This window comes from Callorhinus ursinus, unplaced genomic scaffold (assembly GCF_003265705.2).
Source record: "Callorhinus ursinus isolate GAN/ISIS: 27379988/994484 unplaced genomic scaffold, GSC_fseal_2.0 scaffold33, whole genome shotgun sequence".
Classification (NCBI taxonomy): domain Eukaryota; kingdom Metazoa; phylum Chordata; class Mammalia; order Carnivora; family Otariidae; genus Callorhinus; species Callorhinus ursinus.
Genome location: NW_027397095.1, coordinates 14,975,353 through 15,000,046, shown reverse-complemented (window position 1 = coordinate 15,000,046; position 24,694 = coordinate 14,975,353). Strand labels below are relative to the sequence as shown.

The window sequence follows — 24,694 nt, the reverse complement described above, 5'->3', positions numbered from 1 at the left end:
TAGTTCTTGAGTTTACATGAATAGCTAAATAGACTTGGAAAAGGGAAGTAATTTGACATTTAAAAAGGTTTCCTCCCTGGGGCGCCTGGCTGGCTCAGCGGGTAGAGCACAGGGCGGCACTTGATCTCGGGTTGTAAGTTCGAGCCCTGTGTTGTGTGTTGAGCTTACTTAAAAATAAAGTCTTAAAAAAAGTACAGAAAATAAAAAGGTTTCCTCCCTATGCACAAACTCAAAGAGGAGAAAAAAATGAGTTTTATTTGTTCTCAGTGTTTTCTCTGTTGGATTTAAATACCTTTAAAATCTCACTTGACAGTAAGTTGTTCCTAAATTAAAGCTGAGATCCGAAAATTCATTCTGAAAGTGGTAGCTTTTCTTGTGTGCTGCCATTTTGGCTTGGAAGGCATACACGTAAGATCAGTCTCTTTGTATTATTCAGCTGCTTATCCTTCACGAACCACAGAAGCTTCTGGCTTTGTTCTCACGGCTCTCTCCTAGGTTCTGTGGAGGATACTCAGATGAATTACATACGGTCCCTTGACAATGTCTTACTGTTGTTGTTGTTGTTGTTGTTGTTTTGGTAATTTGATTCTTACTCTCTTGAAGTCGAACATGCCAAAGCCTTTCTCCGAAGTAAAAGACCCGAGGTGCTAATTCCTACTTATTGATGGCAAATGCTAAATTGGAAGCAACAGCTCAGAAATGCAAAACTCCTTATCCAATTACATTGCTAGCTCTCCAAGCCAGTCATGCTCAGCATCATCGGCAATGAGAAGGCACGATCTCACTTTGTTAACAATGATAGCGTAGTTTGAGTAAGCTTTGGCAAATCCTAAAATGCAAGGTCTGTCTGAGGAAGCGACATGTAGTGGGGGAATGTTTTGTTTTTGTTAAGTTTGGTGCACAGAGGTTTATGTGTGTCATGGTTAAGACTGGTTCTGGGGGCGCCTGGGTGGCTCAGTCGGTGAAGTGTCTGCCTTGGGCTCAGGTCATGATCGCAGGTTCTGGGATCGAGCCCCACATGGGTTCCCTGCTAAGCGAGGAGGCTGCTTCTCCCTCCCCCTCTGCCTCTCCCCCTGCTTGTGTGCTCTCTCTCAAATAAATAAATAAAATCTTAAAAAAAAGAAGACTTGTTCTGGGCTCCATTGGATAATAGGTTTGTATCCTGTCTCACTAATGTGTGACACTGGACCTGCCTGAGCCCCAGTTTCCTCATCTGTAAAATGGGCATAATAAAAGACCCTCCCTTGCAGGGTTTTGGAAAGAATCCAATGAGATAACAGGATATAAAAGGCTAAACTTGGTATATGGTCATGCTCAGTGTAAGTGGTAGAGAACATACAAGGCACAGTTCCTCCCGCCCCAGGTGTTTATGATCTTGTTGAGGAGACAAATACGCAAAGCACCCACAAAGCAGTTGTGTGCTGTATGTGAGTAAATGCCACGAGTGGTTGGTAAAGACCGTCAGAGCTGTAGGCTGAAGAGAGAGGCTGGAGGTTGGGCCGTCGGAGGAATCACATGAGCCAAGGTGTGGATTAGGAATAAGCATGACGTGATGGTCTCATGAAAAGTAGAACCGTTTTCCCTTAGCTGTTTACTTTAAGAAAGGTTGGTGTCTTGAATGTAATTTGTATGTGAGTTTTTTTGTGCCAAGATTTGCCCTGAAAAACAATCTTTATGAAAATATGTTCATGTCTGTTTTGCCAAGTTGGGTTGTACTAACTGGGAAGATGGCCATCCCTCCCCCAGCATCGTGGTCAGATTCTATTAATTCAAAGCTTCTTCGGTCCTTGGGAGTTCCTTTTGGGAAAGAGGGGCAGAAATGAACTGGGGAAAGGTAATCATGGGATTTGGAAAAGAGAAGGTCATAAGAAAGTCAAATACTCTCTATTCGAGCCTTATGAACACGTTTATTATCGATAGGGTTCTTTTGTTCAGTGCCTTGTGGGGCCCTCTCGAAATCCCTAGTCTACAGTGGTGGCGCACCTGTCACTTCTCTTCATCCTCATGCACCACTGTTGACAGTTACCTACTCTCTGATCTTACAGTTTATCAACAAAAGTAGAAGACAAGATGAAATGGTCAGAGACCACATATACCCATACAGGGAAATTTTTCTGATTGACACAAACGCGAATGTACAGGCTTGTGCACTTGAGTGTGCAAAAAACACTTGCACGGTCACTTTGTTGGAAGATGTGGCTGTCAGAGGGTGTGACGGATGCAGGGATGCCAGGTGGGGTTGAAGTTACAATAGCGTCTGGGATCCACTTGAACGTCTTGGGTCTATCTACCTCCCCCATTAAACAGTGAACTTGTCAAGGGCAGGGTCTGGTTCGCTTTCATTTCTGCATCACCAGGTGCTGGCACAGGGCCTGGCCCTCAGCAGGGACTCGAGAGGGGTGCCGCAGAGCAAACTCACTTTGTTTTCAGCGTGGCTGGAAGTTGCACACCCCCCAGTGGCCATTTTGAGTGCCAGGTGGTATTTTAAGTTATTCTCCGTGGAGCCCGCACTCCACACTCTGCTACACCTGTCTGAAACCAAAGGGGAGCTGCGTGTCTTGGAGAGGGGGTCTGGAGACATGCCAGAGGGAGGGAGATGGGAGGAACACTAGGAAGGAGAGACTCACTGCATGTGATCCCCTCTCTTGGCCTATATTACTTCTTTCCTAAGATTGTTGTTGTTTTCAACAACAGTATGGTCTGATGCCATTGAAACAGTAGTCTGATAATAATGTGGGGGAAATGGGCTTCTGACTTTTGGGCTAAGTCATTCTATTTCCTCAACCAGTCGTTGCCATGCTCCCTCTTGCACTGAAACTTACCCTGCAGTGGGGGGTGGTTGTGGTGGTAGAGGTGTTTGAATTAGCCCTTGCTCTGCTGCCAACCTTGCCGCCTGCTTTGTGGTCTCCCTCGCCGTGCGCTACCGGAGGGATTCTGTGAAGCCGGGGTTCACTTTAGACTTGCAGAAGAGACATTCTTAGAATTCTTTTCTTAAGATTTTATTTGACAGAGGGAGAGAGAGGGAGAAGCAGGCTCCCCGCTGAGCAGGGAACCCGATGCAGGACTCGATCCCAGGACCCTGGGATCATGACCTGGGCCGAAGGCAGCTGCTTAACCGACTGAGCCACCCAGGCGTCCCGAGACATTCTTAGAATTCTTAAGGAGAACTAGTTTCTAAAGTAAAAGATTTACCAGTAAACTAATGACCTTTGATGTAATATCTAAGCAGAAAAAAGCCAGGCTGATTTCAGAGAAATACCATGTGATCATTATTGCTTTTTAAGTACAGTCGAAATTACCTGGTTAAGTTTCTAATGATAATATAAATAGGCTGTTTTTGTTTTTAAAGATTTTATTTATTTATTTGACAGAGAGAGACACAGCGAGAGAGGGAACACAAGCAGGGGGAGTGGGAGAAGGAGAAGCAGGCTTCCCGCTGAGCAGGGTCCCCCCTCCCCACCTCCATGTGGGGCTCGATCCCAGGACCCTGGGATCATGACCCGAGCCGAAGGCAGACACTTCACCGACTAAGCCACCCAGGCGCCCCATAATGTGAGCCTTTAAAGAGACGAGTGGTTTTGTTTACAGAGAACAAACTGATGGTTGCCGGAGGGGAGGTGGGGGGGATGGGTGAAACAGGTAAAGGGGAGTAAGAGGTACACACTTCCAGTTACGGAATAAATGTCTTGGCGATCAAAGGTACAGCATAGGGAATATAGTCCATAATATTGTAGTAACATTGTGTGGTGACAGATGGTGACTAACTCTTGAGCCATGTATAGAATTGTTGAATCACTGTGTTGTACACCTGAAACTAATAGAACGTTGTATGTTAATTACACTTCAATTAAAAAAATATGGGTGCTTGGATGGTTGAAAATATACATGTGCATACATACTTACATATTTTAGGATTACAAGCATGGTTTTATAATTATACATATACAGCTAAAATGATGGAAGATCAGTCCTCTTGTATAGCAGATGCGAAGGAACCACCACAAAATCATAAAATCTATGTATTTGTTGCTGTCAGTGATTTCCAGTTAGGATCCACCGTTTCCTCTCTTTGGACCAAGTAGACTGTAACCGTATCTGTGCTGATGAATTTCCTTTTTCACTCTCTGCCCTTTCTCTGTGTTAGAAATCAAAAAGCCATCTCTTTTTTTCCCCTCATTTCTTCCCTCTCCATTTCTTCACAGTTTTAGGGTTTATAGCGTGGGAGTCTATTTATATTCGGTTCTAAGTAAGCCTGGGAGAGTGTTCTGTGTCCCAAGCCCGTGGTACAAAGATTGCTATTTTAAATTTTGTTTTATTGGCGGGGCACCTGACTGGCTTAGTTGGTGGAGCATGCGACTCTTAATCTTGGGGTTGTGAGTTCGAGCCCCACGTTGCAGGTAGAGTTTACTTAAAAAAAAACACGCAGGAAAAAAATACATTTATTTCATTAGAGATCAGAAAAATACTGATTTATATTCCTTTATGGGGGGGTGATACACAGTTTACTGTTTCAATTAATATATTTCAATGAAGAAGAGATTTGATTGGAAGAAAAATACGAAGTATATGAGAGTGCAGAAGGTATGCCAAAGTCTTGAAGATTGTACGTGAATAAGTTGAGTTTGGAAAACACTGCTAAAAAGAGAATCAGGAGTTGGGATACCTGGATTTGAACACTGGTTCTACTACTAGATGCGGACAGCTGAGCTCCCTCAGGCCTCTGAGCCTGTTTCTTCATGTAGGAAGTCGAAATGATGGCGTTTTTCTTGCCTATTTGGCAGGTTGTGGTAAGACGCAGGTAGAGTGTATATTGAAAGTGTTTTCTGAAGACTGCAAAGTGATATTCAAGTGAAACGATAAAATAAAAAATTAATGATGTTACTAGCAAGTTATTTCAAGAGAGCTTCTGAATCCGTGAACAAGAACGTTCAAAGACAAACCGTTTGGGGCTTTTTTTTTTTTCTTTATGGTAAAAACTGAGTAGCTTCCAAATTTAGGTTGACGGTTTTCCTGTCACTACTTACGAGGAGAAGGCAGAAACATATGCTTGCTTCTCTCCAGATTGTAGAAGAGCTTTTGCCTTTTACTGAATGCTGCTACAGAACTGTACAGAGGTACCCAGTGGGACCTTGCTATTGTTTGAATGTTTATAAAGTACCGTTTGTTATCACACAGTTTTCTTGAGTTAGGAAAAAGCACCTTCTCTTGGCCAGTCAGAGCACAAAGTGGCAGGCAGGAAAAATTGTGAACCTGGGAGAGAGACCCTTTTTGTGTGTGAGGGAAGCTTTATTAAGGGAAACCCTGTGAGTCTCATAATCCAGGGGTAAAGCTGAATAGCAAAGTTAGACAAGGGATATGTTCTAGACCACAGGGCAGAGCCACCATGAAATCATGATAATTCTAAGCGTCAAAGGTTTTCCTTGTCTCTGATGCCCAGAGAGTTGCCACTGAATTCTACTGGAGAAGAAACTTAGGGTGTGGTTGTTTGGGGGCTGATTCCTAAAGTAGCCTCTCTCCTCCACGTCCAGTTTGAACTGTGCTTTTAAGGCCTGTGAGGCCCGGGATTGGAGGTGGCTGGGTGGGGGGAGGGTGAGTCCTTCCTCTTTCTCTTCTGAAGCAGATGAAGCCTGATTCACAGGCCTAGATCTGCCATTAGGGTAGGTTTTGTGGGACTCGGAACAGCCACCCCAAATTTTTCTACAATCGAGCTACCCCTGACAAAAGAAGGAGGAGTGAAGACCCAGAATGCTTAGTTTATTTTTTTTAAAGATGTTTATTTATTTGATAGAGAGAGAGTGAGCACGCACAAGCAGGGGGAGCGGCGGGTGGAGGGAGAGGAAGAAGCAGACTCAGGGAGCCTGATGTGGGGCTCGATCCCAGGACCCTGGGATCATAACCTGAGCAGAAGGCAGAAGCTTCACCGACTGAGCCACCCAGGCGCCCCCCAGAATGCTTAGTTTAGTCAGCTTTAAATGAAAAGTGAAACCTTGTTTTCTCGAACATGAATATAGGGCCTTCAAAACATAGGGAGAGCTGAGGGTTTGTTTTTTAGAAGGCTTATATTCTACTGTACGTTTAAACAAGTGATTCATTTGGACCTAACGCTTTTTCCAGATTAATTTGACAACTATATTAGGAAGCTGAAGGAAGAGTTTTTTTTCTTTTTCAAAGTTACTTGGAGCAGGTACTTCTGAAATTATTGTACAGAGAGATTAACAAATGCTAATTCAACAGGTTAAACATTGAAATTTGAGGACTGTTTTTGCAATCTGTATTGAGAGGATAGTTGGCACCAAAAGCAAGACTTAGAAATTATTTTCAGTGCCTAAGGCTTGCCTTCTCAGATGGGGCTTTATTCCCTTCTCTGAGCAATTGATCAGAGACTGAGAATGTTAGACAGGAAGAGGCAGTCAGTTTCCTTGTACCTGGCTCCATGAAACCACGGTAGATATAGGACAAGGGACCCAAATTCTACTATCAGAAAACCTCTGAGTTCCCCAAATAGGAATTGTTTCTTCTGTTTCAACTCATTTTGCACTAGTATTCACAGACATGATAGGGGATGATCAGCTGGATTTGACCTTATGGGTCTACAAATTCTAATTTAAGACTTGAAATGAAGTATATCTTCTTAGGCTCTCCTCCCCGCCGCAAGGTTTATTGAGGTATAATTGAAAAATGAAAATTGTACATATTTAAAGTGTACACTGTGATAATTTAATATATGTATACATTGTGAAATGGCTATCAGTCAAGTTAATGAATACATTTATCACCTCGCATGCTTTATTTTTTTGACGAGAATGCTTAAGCTCTGTTGTCTTAGTAAATTTCAAGTACACAACACAGAATTAGTAACTACAGTCACCATGTCGTGCATTGGATCTCCGGAACTTACTCATCTTATAACTGCAGTTTGTACCTTTTGACCAATCTCTCTGCATTTCCTCCATCTCCCAGCCCAGCAAGCACCACTCTACTTTTTTTAGATTTCACATATAAATGATACCATACGGTATATATATTTTTTTTGGTCAGAAGAGTACTTGAAAACCCAGGTACTCATCCCCCGTCTTCAGCTGCAACAATTATCAAGTCTTTGTCTTCTTTTCTGGCCCTGTCCCCCAGTGGGAGGTGTTTTGGTTTTGTTTTTTTTTTTTTAATTGAAGTATCGTTGACATACAACATACTAGTTTCAGGTGTACAACGTAGTGTTTTGACATTTATATACATTAGGAAATGCTCACCTTGGTAAGTGTAGTTACCATCTGTTATGAGACAAAGTTATTACCATAGCAGTGACTCTATTCCCTGTGCTGTAATTTACGTGCCCTTGACTTATTTTATAACTGGAAGTCTGTACCTCTTATTCCCCTTCAGCGATTTTACCCACCCCCCTCCTTCCTCCCCTCTGGCAACCACAGTTTGTTCTCTGTATTTATGAGTTTGTTTTTGTTTTGTTATTTATTTAAGATTTTATTTATTTGTCAGAGAGAGAGAGCAGAAGCAGGGGGAGTGGCAGGCAGAGGCAGAGGGAGAAGCAGGCTCCCGACCGAGCAGGGAGCCCGACGTGGGGCTCGATCCCAGGACCCTGGGATCATGACCTGAGCCGAAGGCAGGCGCTCAACCAACTGAGCCACCCAGGCGTCCCTGTTTTTGTTTTTTAGATTGCACATGTAAGTGAAATCATATAGTATTTGCCTTTCTGTGACTTATTTCACTTAGTATCATATACCCTAGATGCATCCATGTTGTGGCAAGTGGCAAGATTTCATTCTTTTTTTAATGGCTAATATTCCTGTGTGTGTGTGTGTGTGTGTGTGAGAGAGAGAGAGAGAGAGAGAGAGAGAGAGAGAGAGAGATCGATCTTTATCCATGATATCATGCGGTTTTTGTCTTTCTCTGTCTGGCTTATTTCACTTTAATGCCCTCCAGGTTCATCCATGTTGTTGCAAATGGCAGGATGTCCTTCTTTCTGATGGTTGAACAGTATTTCAGTATACGTACAGACCACATTTTCTTTATCCATTCGTCTGTTGAGAGACACTTAATTTTTTTTTCTATATCTTGGCTTTTGTGAATAACATTGCTATCAACATGGGAGTGCAGATATCTCTTTGAGGGACTGGTTTTGTTTTCTTTGGCTATATACCCAGAAGTGGGATTGCTGGATCATATGGTAGTTCCATTTTTAGTTTCATGAAGAACTTCCATACTGTTTTTTTAGGGTCTTTTAGATTTGTTGAATACTGATGTTTATTGGTTAGAGTGGTTTAATCTTTCTAAGTAATCTTAGAGAGCAAACTCTGAGATGCTCTTCAGATATGGAACTGGGATATAGCTGTGACTTAATTGTGAACCATGTATAAAAACTGTTCTCGTTTATAGCAGCATTATCTACAATAGCCAAATCGTGGAAGCAGGCTAAGTGTCCATCGACCGATGAATGGATAAAGAAGATGGGGGGTCTATGTACACAATGGAATATTACTCAGCCATCAAAAAGAATGAAAGCTTGCCATTTGCAACCATATGGATGGAGCTAGAGAGTATTATGCTAAGCGAAATAAGTCAGAGAAAGACAAATACCATATGATTTCACTCACGTGTGGAATTTAAGAAACAAAACAGTCGAGCCAAGGGGGAAAAAAGAGAGAGACGCACAAACCAAGACATAGACTCTTAACTCTAGAGAACACACGGAGGGGAGGTGGGTGGGGGGTGGGGGAAAGGGGATGGGGATTAGGGGGGCATCACTTATGATGAGTACCAGGTATGGAAGTGTTGCACACCTGAAGCTTAATATTACACTGTATGTTACCTAACTGGAATTTAAATAAAAACTTAAAAAAACCTGTTCGCAAAGGATTGTGTGGGTATGCTATACCGGAGACTGCCTCAAGTACTGTGTATGCAAATGTAATTCTGATTCCATTATGATACTAAGTTTCAGTGTATCTTTTAAGTGTTCTTTATGTTGTTTTTTCAATAAAAATTTTAAGTAATTTTCATTTGATTTAGTAAAATACTGTTATTAGGAAGCATTAATATACACACCCACCTTGGTCTGGAGTAGTGTGTTGGAACATAGCTCCGGTTGAATCTGAATATCTCAGAGTTTATCCAGCAATTAATGATTGGATGCCCACCATGTGCCAAGTGCTGTTGTAGGTGCTGGAGTTAGAACAGTGAACAAATAAAGGGAAATCTCCGCCCTCAGGGAGGAAGAGAGGTAAAGTAGCTGTTATATCACATGGTGATAAGTTCAGTGAAGAAAAAAATGATAGGAAGGTAGGTGGTGGGATCCTCTTCCAAGTTCAACGTCTTGCACATTCGTAGCTTTGGGTATTTCTGAGGGGGAGAACACGATACGTGAGGTGGAAAGAACTGAGCCTGTTGAGTTGAGTGCAGTTTCCTCATCTGTCAAATGGTGACAAAGATTAAGCCTATTTCTATTCATTCATTCATTCATTCATTCTCACTCTATGGACTGAGCCAGTCAGGCGCCCCAGATCAAGCCTATTTCCTAGGACGGTTATGAGTATTAAGTGAGAAAATCTAGAGAAAGCACTTGCCACAGTGTCTAGCATACAGAAAGGGCTTGCTAAATGCCCACTCTTGTTACTTTTTTTTTTTAAGATTTTATTTATTTATTTGAGAGAGAGAGAATGAGAGATAGAGAGCACGAGAGGGAAGAGGGTCAGAGGGAGAAGCAGACTTCCTGCTGAGCAGGGAGCCCGATGTGGGACTCGATCCCGGGACTCCAGGATCATGACCTGAGCCGAAGGCAGTTGCCCAACCAACTGAGCCACCCAGGCGCCCCCACTCTTGTTACTCTTATTAATAAATCATATCCTGGATTTCTCAGACGCCGACCTTGCTCCTTGTAACCTTAGCCTCAGGCTGGGGCCCTACTCTCAGTGGCTAGGTCACCCCACAGTCTGTCAGAGATCCCCTGACTTCGTCACCTAGGACCACACCCTTTCACGCCCTGCCCAGTGGATCGAGCAGCTCCAGCACCCATGTTTGCCCAGGCTCTGCCTGCACCAGGCACACGAATGTCGATACTTTCTCATCTCCAGTTACCCAGTGAACAGAGCCAATTCTCTAAAAATCAACTGACAGGCTTCCAAATAGACCACTTTTTGTTTTACCTTACATTTTTGGAAGGTACATGGCAAAGCAGGGCACAGGGCTAACTCTCTAGAACTCTTGGCTTTGGCGGAGAGATCTGTGTGTGTATTTGTATGTGTTGGGCGTCTGCGCTTCTAGTTATGGAGGATGTTTCTCTTGTGAAAGTGTCCCAAGTGCTCACTGCCGTCAACAGTCCTTTCCTTAGTGAAATAAGGTGTCTTTCGCACACGGACAGGAATTTATATCTTATGAGTTTGACCGTATTAACTTTGTTTTTGTCTCTTATTAAGGAAAAGACCAAAATTGTTGAGCCCCTGGACTATGAGAATGTCATCACCCAAAGGAAAACCCAGATTTACAGCGACCCCCTCAGAGACCTGCTTATGTTTCCAATGGAAGATATCTCTGTGAGTTCACAAGCACTGCTTTAAAGGAAAACATTCACTTTCCAGGCTAGTTCTTATGGCAAGACTGTTCCTTGTCTTCTAGATCTCGGTGATAAGTCGTCAGCGCAGAACAGTGCAGTCCACTGTACCAGAAGATGCTGAGAAAAGGGCCCAAAGTTTGTTTGTCAAAGAGGTAAGACCCTCAAAGGCCACAGGGGAACATTATTATGTTCAAAAAAATATTCTTCCTTTAGTGTAGACGGGAAATAAAATGACTGTAACTTAGCGGACCTCCGCGACAAGTCTAGATGATGTGGTAGAGAGGAGACAGCTTAACTACTGTGACAAATAGCATGGGTTCTTAGTTTCTCTCTTTTGGATTTGACTACTCTCTGAACTTGGAGTTAGAGTGTTCCAAAGTGTGTATGAATTGGGATTTTTTGCTGTCAGTTGGTTTAGGGAGACCATGTTAATCCCCAATGGATGATCCCAGTACCAACATTTTCCAAATGATTTTTAAAAGTCTGTCAGCTTCCTTTACCAGACTTTAAAAAACTGGATATACATATACTTGTGTGATGTTTCAAATTAAAGATTCCTATTTTCTTTCAGTGTATTAAAACCTATAGCACAGATTGGCATGTGGTAAACTACAAGTATGAAGACTTCTCTGGAGACTTTCGAATGTTGCCATGGTAAGTGTAGAATTCAAGGGAAACCTTTGAGAGGAGAGTTACCCAATGTTTTACCTTTTTCTAACCACTTATGAAGCTTCTCAGTGATAATTTATAATAAAGCAAGGCCTTAAGCAACTGGCTTGTTTGGTAAATGTATTTTGGACAATTGAATATGTTTTCACTTTGCTCATTGAAATTCTTTCCAAAATGTAGGAGTTTGCTTTTTGGCTTTGATGCATCTATATTGACCATAAAATCTTTTAGTTCTGGATAATGTAGTGAGCACTTTCCAGTGGTGTCAATGAAAATGCTAGAAGGGGGGCGCCTGGGTGGCTCAGGCAGTTAAGCGTCTGACTTCAGCTCAGGTCATGATCCCGGGGTCCTGGGATCGAGCCCCGCATCGGGCTCCCTGCTCGACGGGGAGTCTGCTTCTCCCTTTGCCCCTCCCCCCGCTCATGTTCTCTCTTTCTCTCTCTCTCAAATAAATAAAATCTTAAAAAAAAAAAGAAAATGCTAGAAGGCACTCGGTTCAATTCGATGACCCCAGACATCCCTTGACAAAAGCACATCTCTTTCAGTTGAGTTGACAAACTGCTGCGAGCACACTGGTCCAGGAGCCAGTTCAAATCTTATTTGTTGAGGTTCAAATCTTATTTCTGCCACTTACTGGCTGGATGACCTTGGGCCAGTCACTCAATCTCTCTGAGCCTCCCTGTTCTCCCTTTCCCCATCTGCAGTCCTACTAACCTCATAGGCTATCATCTGGGAAATGTTTTCGAGAAGTAAGACATTGTGTAGCCTCTTGTAGTTTTCAAAACACTTCACTAGAAGAGAAGAGTCCTAAAGACATGCTTTAAACTTGAATCCCGAGATGGATGACCGGTCCAAGTTCATACAGCAGACCAATGGAAGAGCCAGAATTACACTGTGTTGCTTTCCCTTCTGAGGAAAGATAAGCTTCTGCCACCTCTAACAACTCTGGCCCACATTCTCTGGCAGTTCTGCCCTCCCTGACTTAGTATTTGCGCTTAGTTATAGCTTCACCACAGGCTGCACATGTGGGCGTCCTTATATAAAAGGTACTGTAAGTTTACTCAGAGGGGCAACTCTGAGTTTGGAAAGGAGAAAAGAGTTTACCCCCCTCGTGTCTTGGCATTTATCTTGTTTGTAAAAAAGTCTACTCATCTTGCTTTTATTTATTTATTTTTTTGTCTGTTCTCTTCAGTATCTGAGATAATTCTCTTGCGTTTTCAGCAAATCTCTGCGACCAGAAAAGATTCCCAGTCACGTATTTGAGATTGACGAGGACTGTGAGAAAGACGAGGTAAAAGTGGGGGCCACGGCGCTGGTGTCCTCACGGTCGCTTCTGCTGCCAGAGATTTCCTTGAGAAAAGATGAGGGACAGAATGGTTTTCGAGTGATCAGTGGCCGGCTTTCAAGCTAATGAGTGTTTTTTAAGAATTAAAAAAAAAAAACTGTTGCATTTCCAAATGGAGTTTAGGAAAAATCAAGCGAAATGGGCTGTGATTTGTATATAAACATGTTTTCCCACCTGTGGGAGACACCTGTGGGGCTGGTTTTCCCCGCGCTGGGCATGTGGCAATGGTGAGTCATCTGTGAACCCCCTGCGTCATGGATCCCTCTTGGGACAGATGGCCTGGATGTCTGTGACATTTTGAGGTACAGTTTGACGTTTTACTTAATGCAGAAGACTCTCTCAGAAGACAGCCCATAAGATTCAGTAACTACTGAGTACCTGCTGTGTGCATGGGACAGAGCCTTTCTTTCCCTAGTTAACAATTTCAAGTTTCGTCAGGCATCTTTGTGGGGGGGGGAGGAGCTTAATGCTTTAATTAGAAAATGGGGCAGGGCCTAGTTCGTGTCCCCCAAAAGTTTGATTAGGTGGCTGGCTGTTTCACTGATGCTTTTTGCCCTATTTCAGGATTCCTCTTCGCTATGTTCTCAGAAGGGTGGTGTCATAAAACAAGGCTGGTTGCATAAAGCAAATGTAAATAGCACCATCACGGTCACCATGAAGGTAAGAAGTAGTTATTATATTATTTCGGATATTGTCATGAGTAATCTGTGTGGAAAAAATATTTCTTTAAAAAAAATGTTTACAGGGGCGCCTGGGTGGCTCAGTCGTTAAGCATCTGCCTTCGACTCAGGTCACGATCCCAGGGTCCTGGGATCGAGCCCCGCATCGGGCTCCCTGCTCAGTGGGGAGCCTGCTTCTCCCTCTCCCTCTGCCCCTTCCTCTGCTTGTGCTCTCTCTCCCTCAAATAAATAAAAAAATTAAAAAAAATGTTTACAGTGAGCCCTAGCCAAAAAAAAAAAAAATCATTACTGAGAGGATTCTCACAGATGTATAGAATTTAAAAACTCTGCAACCTCAGGATAATTTAGAAGTGTAACTTTTTAAAGAAACATAATTATTCTGAATCAGGAAGTTTAAAAAGGAGGCTGTCATTCAACTATACTTCAATTAAAAATAAAAAAATGTCAGGAAGGAGGCTGTCAGTTAAATGAAGGTAATGACATTGAAACAAAAGGGCATCACAGGTTCCTATTCCTATGTGGAGATGGATGTAATCAATAGAAGGATAAGGTAGTCCATTTATTTAGCAACTATTAATTAGGTGAGTATTCCGTGCTGGGCACTGAGGGGAAATCTATGGGTGTCTAAGATGAGGTCCCTGGCCTCCAGTGGTCTCCAGATGAGATCAGAAACATACCAAATTTACTACTGTACAAAGCTGTATAGCCTTAGCACCGTCCGAAGATTACTGAGTTTTGTAGTTTGGGCGGAATAGTGAGTTTGTGTACGGGGTTTGTAGGAGAGAAAGGTAGAGACAGAGAGAGAGGGGAAATGGCGCAGGGTCTCTAATGCCTTGGGCATGAAGTTGACTTTTGTTCCAGGGGCTGCAAAGAGCTGTTAAAATCCGAAGGGAAAACTAACAAGCTACTTGAAGATTCTGAGCAGAAAAACAGAGTGTGCCCTCATATCAAATATAACTGTTCTTGCAGATACCCAATATACGATCATGTGGTTTGCCGAGGATGATTCACACTTCCATTAAGTATTGAAGGTCATTCTATCTTTCACATAGTCTGCAAGCAGAAACCACGGGTGTCTATCAAGAGAAGACTCCAATTTTATCTTAATTTAATATTTTGCCTGCTGCTTTCCATTGAGTGGCTATGTCCGGTTCTCACTTTCATTTCCAAGTCCTGAGAATAATGAATCCAAGTCGTAGGGTACTTCCTGTGTGTCTCCTGCACTTAACCGTGGGCTTTAGCCCGTGGGGATGAATCCATTTGTTGAGGACTTCACATGTGCCAGGCACCATAGTGGGTGCTTTGTATTTCGTATCTCATTTAATCCTTGTGGCAGCCCTAGGATAGAGGGTGGAGGGGTCCTATTTTTATTCTTAGTTTAAGACGTGGGAAATGAGGCACAAAGAAATTAATGGTTAACCCAAGGTCACACAGCCCCAAATTCAGTCATGGGATCCGAACCGAGGCAGGCTGATGCCCGAGCTTGTGCTCTTTCTTCACCAGCACACTGTCAATGCTGACTAGCTGAGTGAGTGAGACTCAAGGCTTTATTATAATATATTTCCTATCAGAATTATCAGGTTCAGCCAGGCACCTGGGTGGCTCAGTTGGTTCAGCTTCTGCCTTCAGCTCAGGTCATGATCCCAGGGCCCCAGGATCGAGTCCCCCGAGGGGCTCCCTGCTCAATGGGGAGTCTGCTTCTCCCTCTGCCTCTGCCCTTCCCCGCGCCCTTCCTCCTCCCCCTGCTTGTGCTCATTCTGTCTCTCACATAAATAAATACATAAAATCTTAGGGAAAAAAATTCTCAGGTGCAGAAATGCAGGTGTGAAGACTGTAATTCTGTGCAGAGTGCCAGAAAATGGTTCTGTGGGTTTTGACTCCACTCCCAGCATACTCAAAATATGAAAGTGTTTTTCTCCATACTTAGGCTGTAGCCCAACATGAATATAATGTATGGAAATCTGGATTCAGAGAACAAGACATTGGGGAATTAATACCTTTACAAAAACAATTCACCACGGGATTCTTTTCAGTAGTGAATGACTCATGCTTTTAAAATAGAATTTGCTTTGCATACAACTTTTTAGGAGCCCATATATTATAAATCAAAATACAGTGGCCTGTGAAAAGTACACGCTTTACATTTTCCTCCATAATTTGCGAGACATAGATTGGTAGATGCAGGGGCACCTGGGTGGCTCAGTTGTTAAGCGTCTGCCTTCGGCTCAGGTCATGGTCCCAGGGTCCTGGGATCGAGCCCCGCATCGGGCTCCCTGCTCCGTGGGAAGCCTGCTTCTCCCTCTCCCACTCCCCCTGCTCGTGTTCCCTCTCTCGCTGTGTTTCTCTCAGAAAAAAAAATAAATAAAATTTAAAAAAAAAAAAGATTGGTTGATGCAGTGGACAGAATAATGGCCCCCTCCCCCCCCAGCAAAGATGGCCATATCCAAATCCCCAGCACCTGTAAATGCTTCCTTACATGGCAAAGGGGAGTTCAGATGGCTAATCAGCACATAGGGAGAGGAGCCTGGGTTATCCAGGTGGGCTCAGTGTAATCACAAGGGTCCCTGTCAGTGGAAGGAGGGAGGCAGAAGACGAGAGTCCGGGAAGGAGAGGGGAGGACAAAAGCAGAGTCAGAGAGAGATGCTTTGTTGCCGCCTTTGAAGATGGCAGAAGGAGCCACTGGCCAGGAAATGGCAGGCAGCCTCTGGAAGCTGGAAAAGGCAAGGAAATGGCTTCTTTCCTGGAGATTCTAGAAAGGGACACAGCTCTGCTACAACCTGGATTTTCGCCCAGCGAGACCCCTGTCAGACTTGGGCTCTGTAGAACTGGGGGGAGAATACATTTTGTTGTAAGCCACTGAGTTTATGGTAATTTGTTCCGATGACAGTAGGAAAGGAATTCAGTCAAGTAGTCAAAGATTGATTGTTTAGCTTATGTGTTGTCTGTCCCCGAGGTTGCGAACGCCACTGCTCATGGGGGCCAGGCAGGAGCCATAAATTCATGACGCAGGTGGTGGGGTCTGAGGCAACTTGGTGACCACATGGCCCGGCTGAAGGGGACACTGCTGCCTGCCTCTAGCTAATTGTCACTCTGCTGCTGCTGAACTAGGCTCTTTGCGTTGTTGCCTCCTTTCATCCCCAGCTGTTCGTGTCTTGGCCACTTCTTCTTCTTCTTCTTCTTCTTTCTTCTTTCTTCTTTCTTCTTTCTTCTTTCTTCTTTCTTCTTTCTTCTTCTTTCTTCTTCCTTCTTCTTCTTCTTCCTTCTTCTTCTTCTTCCTTCTTCTTCCTTCTTCTTCTTCTTCCTTTTTTTAGTGAGATATAATTCAAATAGCATAAAACCACTTACTTTCTTTTTAAAACTTCTACCAAACAGTAGGCAAAGACAGGAAAATAAGAATAAGTCAAAGTGTAGGGAGTAATGTGAAATAGGCCATAATGAGATTTGGGAATTGTGCCTGGTCATGGATTTCATTTATCCCGGCTCTTCGCCATGATGGACTGTGGCTCTCCATTTTGGATTTCTGGGAGCCGGATATACATCCCATATTCTTCCGGTTTTACTTCCTAAGCCGGAGCAGTAGTATTAGATTTCAGGATTAATCACAGCTGGGATGGGCAAGAGAGGGAAGAATGTTCAGCCAGACTCAGTGAAAGGTGTCTGAGGGGTTTTGCCAAGATGTTTCTGTTTTCCTCTAAGATTGTGTTTTAACTATTCCTGAATTCAGCCTCGTGGAAGTTGGTTGAAACTCACAGTGTTTACGATGCCATCTCTATGTAAACAGAGGGCATGTGACTGGAGAAGGGCCATGGCCGGGTGGGGGGGGCGGGGGGGGGGTTGGGTGTGGGTTTTGTAGCGGCCAGCCTGGAGAACTTGGAGTGAGGGCCAAAGCGGAAGTCCAGGCCTGTGAACTGTGGTGCCCTGGGGGACTCGGGCTTGCACCCTCAGGTGGGGGGATCAGACATGTTCTTCCTGTGGCAGGCCTAGACTGGCTCAGACCTAGGAGAGAGTCTGAATCTAATGGTGGGGTGAGCAGCTGACCCAGCTCTGGGAGAGTTGGCAAAGGCAGAGACGGATGAACTGAGGCAAAGGGCTGACGGTTCATGAGACGTTCTGAGAAGAAAATCTCTTCTATATTTGTTCCTATAATGTTAGCCTTTGATGTGAAGAATATTAATGAGTCTCATAAGCGAATGGGAAGGTGAGTTGGGCACGCTATTATTGTCTGATGATACCGGGGGCAATTTTACCATTGGTGCATCTAGAGTCCCCTGCCTGCTGGGATGTCCAGCCCACACCGGTGAGAAGCTTTGGTAGCTTTAGCGGTGAGCACCACCGGCCTAGAGCTTGCAGAGTTGAGAGTCAAGAACCTTTGCTGTCGGAAAAATTCAAGCTTTGATCGCCCCTCAAGCTCACAGTAGACTAACCAGGAAGCTACAACAGAAGGATCTCGGTATTCATCGTGACTCATTAGCAAATAACAGCCTACGGGAGCCATGTGCCTTCCCTTCTATTCTATCTGTGCTCCTTGGGAGTGCTGTGGCTTGACATTGGCCTGCGGATCCCGCTGGGGTTGACAGGGATTAAGGTAGGGTAGCTGGCTCCGTCTTAGAGGGAGGTGTCAATTTCAGGGTCTTTATTCATTTAAAAACTTCTGGATTTAAAAAAATCCAGAATCAGTCCTTTGGAAGATTTGAATTGACGGACAGCAACTTAACTGTCTTTTTTTAATAGATTTTATTTGAGAGAGAATGAGGGAGTGGTACAGAGAAGGAGTAGGGGAAGGGAGACAAAGGGAGAGGCAGAAGCAGGGAGCCCGATGACAACATGGGGATCAAGACCTGAGCTGAAGGCAGACACTTACCAACTGAGACGCCCAGGCGCCCCTTGACTGTATCTGTAAACAAGGCCGAGTCCTTTCTCCTGGATTCTTTGACTGTCAGAAATAAGGGAGTCTAACGGCACGGGAGGGAGAAATGGAGTCATGAGAGAAGGTGGAAAGAAAAAAAGCGAAGGGAAGGAGGGTTAGAAAACACTGAGCCAAGTCCAATAGAGAAAAGGGAATCAGAAGACTCCTACTTTATAAGGCCTTTTGAGAAAGCAACCACATGATCTGTAATGCGACATAAATAATGTAGCCACAGTAACTCATATAGAGGCTGCTTTAGAAAGCAAATCCTTCCTCACTAGCTGCCAGACAGTTTTGCAAGAACATTCAAGTTGATAGTGATGGGCCCTAGGGCAAAGGGGCTGGTGAAGGAGCTAGGCCGACTTCTTCACATGGGAAGATGACAAGAGCCTATATTTATGGAATAAAAATATGCCCTTTTTCCCCCTACACGCCTTTCCACCGGCTCCGGTCAGTTGTTAAGAGATAGTCTGCATCATTTTCTGCCATTGTCACGATTTCCCCAGAGGTGCTGGCCGAGCCTCTCCATTGTTGGCTGGGAAATTGGTCATGAGGAACCCAGGCTCCGGGCGAGCTGATAATGATGTGCTTTACTGCCCAAGCCACGGTTTTCGGTGGCTGGTCACTTCCTCTCACCGAGGAGGACACTGGTGTCGTGCAGCATTTGCAAAAGCTCCGACCGTTGTCTATAAGCAGTTGACCATTGTACCCCGAGCTTATGATTTGCTTTGTTCCTGGTGTTCATGTTAAAACAAGGCAAGCCTTGCCGTTGGTGAATAATTTCCTCAATTTGTACTTTTTTAGTTAATGAGAACCCACCCCATTGCCTGTCTGCAATTCCTGGGAAAGTTTTGGAGAGCAGTTTTAAGACCTCCTAGAGAATAAACTTATTGATCCCTTAGACAGAAATGCCAGTCTTGACAGAAACCTGTTCATTTACATTCTCAAGTAGCTGCTGGAAACCTCTGCTTTTTTCAACTCCTTTCCACATCAGTGAAGGTGAGATAGCCAGGGTATTTGATTTGACCTTCCGCTGGCGCTCAGCGCTAGTTTTCCTAAGGGATACAGTGATCGATGGAATAAGGAAGAATCTGATCTTGAGGGTGGTTTTTCACTGAAAAAAGAAAAAGTCTGTTGCAGGTTCTTGGCCAACCCCTGGGACACTCACCTTTGTGCCTCTTCTTGGCTCCATTTGGTCACATTCCTCTAGCTTCCTCCTCCCCATTCCCAGCAATCAAATGTTGAAGTGTCTTGGTATGTTATCGGGGTTGTAAGTTCAACTGCTTGATGTATGACTCACTTCTGCTGCCCCCTCCCCTTTTGGTTTGCACAAAAGAGAGCCATTTGTTATATATCCCGAGTCAAACAGTCCTCACTTACTCTGTTGACTGTTACGGGAGGGTTTCTTCCCTTCTGTATTAGAACAACAAATCAAGGAATTTTACCTAGGACAGCACATATGATATTAAAATAATTGCCGGGGAGGCCGAGGTCACTATGTTTATTGGAACAAATATAAAGAGAAATTTTTTAAACATTTTTTATAGGTTAGTGCATTGTGTTCTCAAGTCTACCAGACTGTCTCTCCCAGCTAATGAACAGATTATAGTCACTTTATGGATAAGGGATTTCTCACTAATTTGTTTTTGTTTTTTGTTTTGTTTTGTTTTGTTTTTAAGTAGACTCCACGCCCAGCGTGGAGCCCAACACGGGGCTTGAACTCACGACCCCGAGATGAAGACCTGAGCTGAGATCAAGAGTCGGACTCTTAACCAACTGAGCCAGTCAGGCGCCCCTAATTTGTTTTTTATGTTTAGTTTCTCCTCATTCATTGGTGACTGTTTTGTTTTGTTTTGTTTTAAATTTTATTCATTTACTTGACAGAGAGAGACACAGTGAGAGAGGGAACGCAAGCAGGGGGAGTGGGAGAGGGAGAAGCAGGCTTCCCGCGGAGCAGGGAGCCCGATGCGGGGCTTGATCCCAGGACCCTGGGATCATGACCTGAGCCGAAGGCAGACGCCTAACGACTGAGCCACCCAGGAGCCCCCATTGGTGACTGTTTAAAACCATTCATTAGGGGCTGCTTATGTGCCAGACACTCTGAGGAATCAATGAATTCATTACCAAATATGTACTGAATACTTATTAACTCAAGGTGTTAGTGTTGCAAAGGGTAGAGAGAAGTTTCCCATGCAGAACTTAAAACCTATTCGGGGAGCTGGAACACAAAATGAAAATGGTTTAGGGGCGCCTGGCTGGCTAAGTCGGCAGAGCATGTGACTCTTGATAGCACGGCCGTGAGTTTGAGCCCCACGTTGGGCGTGCAGTTTACTTAAAAAAATAATATACTGTTTAAAGGTGGTACAGAGACCAGGTGCTGTATGAGTCCAGGTCACTGTGTGATCTGAGGTCAGAGAAGGCAACTTGAAGGAGGTGGGGCCTCAAAGGGAGAAAATCAGGAGGTGAGTGTTGGAGGCAGTATGTACTGGGCGGCGGGTGTGTTAGATGAAGTTGGGTAGTCATGAGAGGATAAATTTGGTTTGGTCCGTTCGTATCTCCCTGCACCTCAGTTTCTCCTCTGTAAAATGGAGATGATAAGAGTAATCATCCTACAAGGTCATTATGAGGATTAAATGATATAGGATGAGGAAAGCCAGAGACTGATGGTAGTCACCACTCCATGGATGTCAGCCATTTGTATTATCTTATATTATTAGTAGGATTGTGGGAGCGCCTCAAAGGTGGGGTCAGTCATGCGAGCCCTGCCATGTAGGTGAGGGAGGGTCATTGAAAATTTGAGCAGAGCCGTGACATGCTGAAATAAAGCTGACAGAAGAGTCTGTCGTAATGAGAAGGGCGAATTGTAGACCTTTCCTTCTGGACTTTGCTTCAAACTAAATAATTAAAAAATCTCCAGTGCCCACATATGGTGGAGTTATTTAAGAAAAGCTATTTGGGGGGCACCTGGGTGGCTCAGTCAGTGAAGCATCTGACTTGATTTTGCCTCAGGTCATGATCTCAGGGTTGTGAGATTGAGCCCCATGTTGGGCTCCCTGCATTGGGCTTTGTGCTGGGCATGGAGCCTGCTTAGGCTTCTCTCTCTCCCTCTCTCCCTGCAGGCCCCCCCCCCCGCCACACGCTCGCTCGCTCTCAAAAAAAAGGCTATTTGATTTTTAACCAGTTTCCCAGAACGTAAACCTGTGTGATATATTAAAACTTGGTGGGACTGTAAGACGATATAGTGAAGAGAGATGAGTGGTAGATTAGGTTGCCAGCGTACTGGTAGGGGTTCTTCAGTGGGATGACGTTCCTGACATTCTGGTATAATTAACTGCAACCTGGTTTTCTGATAAGTCCTGGGGTTTTCTTCTCTATTATTTCTTTCATCTTTGCTTGGAACAGCTCTGAGACCCAGGACGTCTCTTGCTCTCCTGCTTTCTCCTTTTTCTCGCTGCCTCTTGTTTTCTGTTCTGAGACATGAATCAAGTAAGTTGTTCCTGCCCCATTCCTGCATTGCTCCTGGCCCACCTACTTTGCCTGCCTACTTTCACTAAATCCTGCAGAGCGTTCCTTCCCGGGGCTCCTGGTTCATGTAACTTAGCAGTGAATGCTTACCCGCTAGGTAACACACACAGGTGAACCCTCTCGAGATTTGTTATATCAGATGATAAAAGGCTCTCCTAATTTGAGGATACGTGGTGCTTAAACTTGCCTCCCTTCCAACTTTGATTCAACAGAGTGACAGAAAGCCTTTGTTCTTGCTCCAGAAAGGGTCATGTGGTAAATATTTAAAAGGTTGTCATCCAGGCAGCTCAGGGTTTTAAGGAGACTTGGCAGGACCTGATCCCAGAGAATTACCTCCTTTGGCTCCCTCAGTTTTATTCTTCTGGGTGGTCTGAGTGGACCACTCATCAGGATCCATGCTTCTCATCGAGTTAGGTGGGGGAATTTTCAGCTGTGTCCACCATCTAGGAAAAATAATAAAGGGGAGGAGGAGGAAGAAGAATATGGACATCACAGAGAAATACCATCCTATTGGATGAAACCCCTGGGGAATCTGAACTGGAGAATGAATTATTCATTCATTCATCATTTATTTTGCAAAATTTTATTGAGTCTAAGCACTGCTGTAGGGACTGGGGATATAGCAGTGGGTAAGACATGGACCTTGACAGTCTAAAAGAGACAGACAGCAACTAAACAGATGAATGAGTTATATCTGGATAGTGATTGCCATATGAAAAAGATAAAATAGTGTGCCGTGATGGAGGGCATGTGGTCACAGAAGGCCTCTCAGAGGAGGTGAGATTTCAGCAAAGACCTGAAAGCAGTAAGGAGTGAACCATTGTGGATACGTGGAGGGAAGAGCATTCCAGGCCAAGGCAGCAGCAAGTGCAAAGACCCGAAGGCGTTTGCCTAGGGTGTTAGCGGGGCAGCAGGTAAGCTGATGTAGCTGGACTAGCATGATAAGAAATCCAGTCCAAGAGGGGCGCCTGGGTGGCTCAGTCGGTGAAGCATCTGCCTTCGGCTCAGGTCATGACCCAGGGGTCCTGGGATTGAGCCCCATGTCAGGCTCCCTGCTCAGGGGGAGTCTGCTTCTCCCTCTTCCTCTGCCACTCCCCCTGTTTCTGCTCTCGCTCTCAAGTAAATAAATAAAATCTTAAAAACAAAAAAGAAATAAAGTCCAAGAGGTAAGCTGAGGCTAGAACAGGTATGCCATCTTAGGCTATGGTGGGGATTTGTGGTTTTAGGTGGGAAGCCATTGGAAGGTTTGGGCAAGATCCTCTACGTCATCCTCATCGGATTCTGATTCTGTTTCTATCCTTGACTTGCCTGTGTGAACTTGAGTGAGCTCTTGGTCTCTCAGGTTGCTGTTAGGTGAAATGTGGATAATGATGCTTATCTCCAGTGACATTAGAAGAATTAGCTGTTGGTTTCAAAGGACTCGAGGCCTTCAAGATGAGAGGTATGATACAGAGTAATCGCCGCTGTTCTGCGTAGTCATTATTTTAACAGCTTCCCAGAAGATGAAACCCAACGTATATGCTAGACTATTAGAATGAGCTCTCACAGATCGGTTGTGGGGGCCGAGTCTGATTTCTATGGAAATGACTTAAATTTCCTTCACCGTACAAATTGTGTTTCAGGCCTGTAAGAAATTGCTTGGGGAGGGTGGCCCCTAGCCTGGGAAGGCCGCTGTGTTATTTGTTCAAGTTCAGTGAAATTCTTTGTAGAGGATGAAGAAATGGTCTGGCCCGGTCCCATTTTACAAGTGAGGGAGCAGAGAAGCAGAGTCTTGAGGACAGCTTCATAGCTGGTGAGCAGGAGTGCTGGACAAGAATCCGGATCGTGTGACTTTCAGGCATCTGCTTTCTCCCCAGACTCATGAGCTACCCACCTCAGTGTCCCATTTAGACATAACCGCAATGTTACAGGAGGCGATTTACCGTAATTTCAGACCCCTTCCCCTCTCTGTTGTAGTGATGTGCTCTGCTAATATTGGAAGTGGCGGCTACCATGGAACATCTTTGCTTGGTGAGGCAGCTGGGCGTGAAAAAAATTTCACAGCCTCGAATTTGACTCTGTGCCACAAATGTTTTGCTCTGTATTTTGCTGCCTTCTGCCGCTCTCTTTGGTGCTGGCTCTGGGCTCTGCAAGTCGATTGGGCTTGAATTTTAGGTTTGGTCACAGGTTAGATTCTAATTGGTTGCAATTTTTGCCTGGAAAATGTATCTGAATTTTTGCCATACATAATTACTGTAATAACTTTAAAAAGGGGATGTTTTGTTCATTTGGGCATAGTATGTAATTTTAGGTCATCTGGTCCCATCATTTAAATAACATGTGAACCACTGTCACAAAAACAAGCAAACCTATACAGTTGATCTTTGAACAATGTGGGGGTTTAGGGGCACCAAGCACCTGCGCAGCTGAAAATCCATATATAAGTTTTGAGTCCCCCCCCCAAACTTAACTACTAATAACCTGTTGACCGGAAGTCTTAGGGATAACATAAAGAGTCGATTAACACGTATTTTGTAAGTTGTGTGTGTGATATACTGTAGTCTCACAATAAAGTAAGCCACAGAAAAGAAAACGATATTAAGAAAGTCATAAGGAGGGGCGCCTGGGTGGCTCAGTCGGTTAAGCGACTGCCTTCGGCTCAGGTCATGATCCCAGGGTCCTGGGATCGAGCCCCACATCGGGCTCCCTGCTCTGCGGGAGGCCTGCTTCCCCCTCGCCCGCTCCCACTGCTTGTGTTCCTGCTCTCACTGTGTGTCTCTCTCTCTCTGTCAATTAAATAAATAAAATCTTAAAAAAAAAAAAAAGAAAGTCATAAGGAGGGGCTGCCTGGGTGGCTCAGTCGGTTAAGCATCTGCCTTCGGCTCAGGTCACGATCTCGGGGTCCTGGGATCGAGCCCATTCTTGGGCTCTCTAGAGGCTCAGCAGGGAGTCTGCTTTTCCCCTCAGCCCCTCACTACCCCCCCGCCCCCGCCCATGCTCTCTCTCTCAAAGAAACAAAATTGTAAAAA

The 24,694-nt window shown here is 44.4% G+C and overlaps 1 protein-coding gene across 4 annotated transcripts in view; it reads left to right on the top strand.

The window, feature by feature from the left end:
* DOCK11 (dedicator of cytokinesis 11) overlaps positions 1-24,694 on the top strand; it is a 182,776-nt gene that overhangs the window by 36,754 nt on the left and 121,328 nt on the right. For all 4 annotated transcript variants that reach the window (XR_003204580.2, XM_025852726.2, XM_025852727.2 and 1 more), the window contains 5 exons: positions 10,425-10,541; positions 10,624-10,713; positions 11,133-11,215; positions 12,452-12,521; positions 13,140-13,235. Coding sequence is in view for 3 of the 4 variants with exons in the window: in XM_025852726.2 (XP_025708511.1) it covers positions 10,425-10,541; positions 10,624-10,713; positions 11,133-11,215; positions 12,452-12,521; positions 13,140-13,235 (456 nt within the window). In the remaining variant the exon portion in view is untranslated. The remainder of the gene's footprint in view (positions 1-10,424; positions 10,542-10,623; positions 10,714-11,132; positions 11,216-12,451; positions 12,522-13,139; positions 13,236-24,694) is intronic.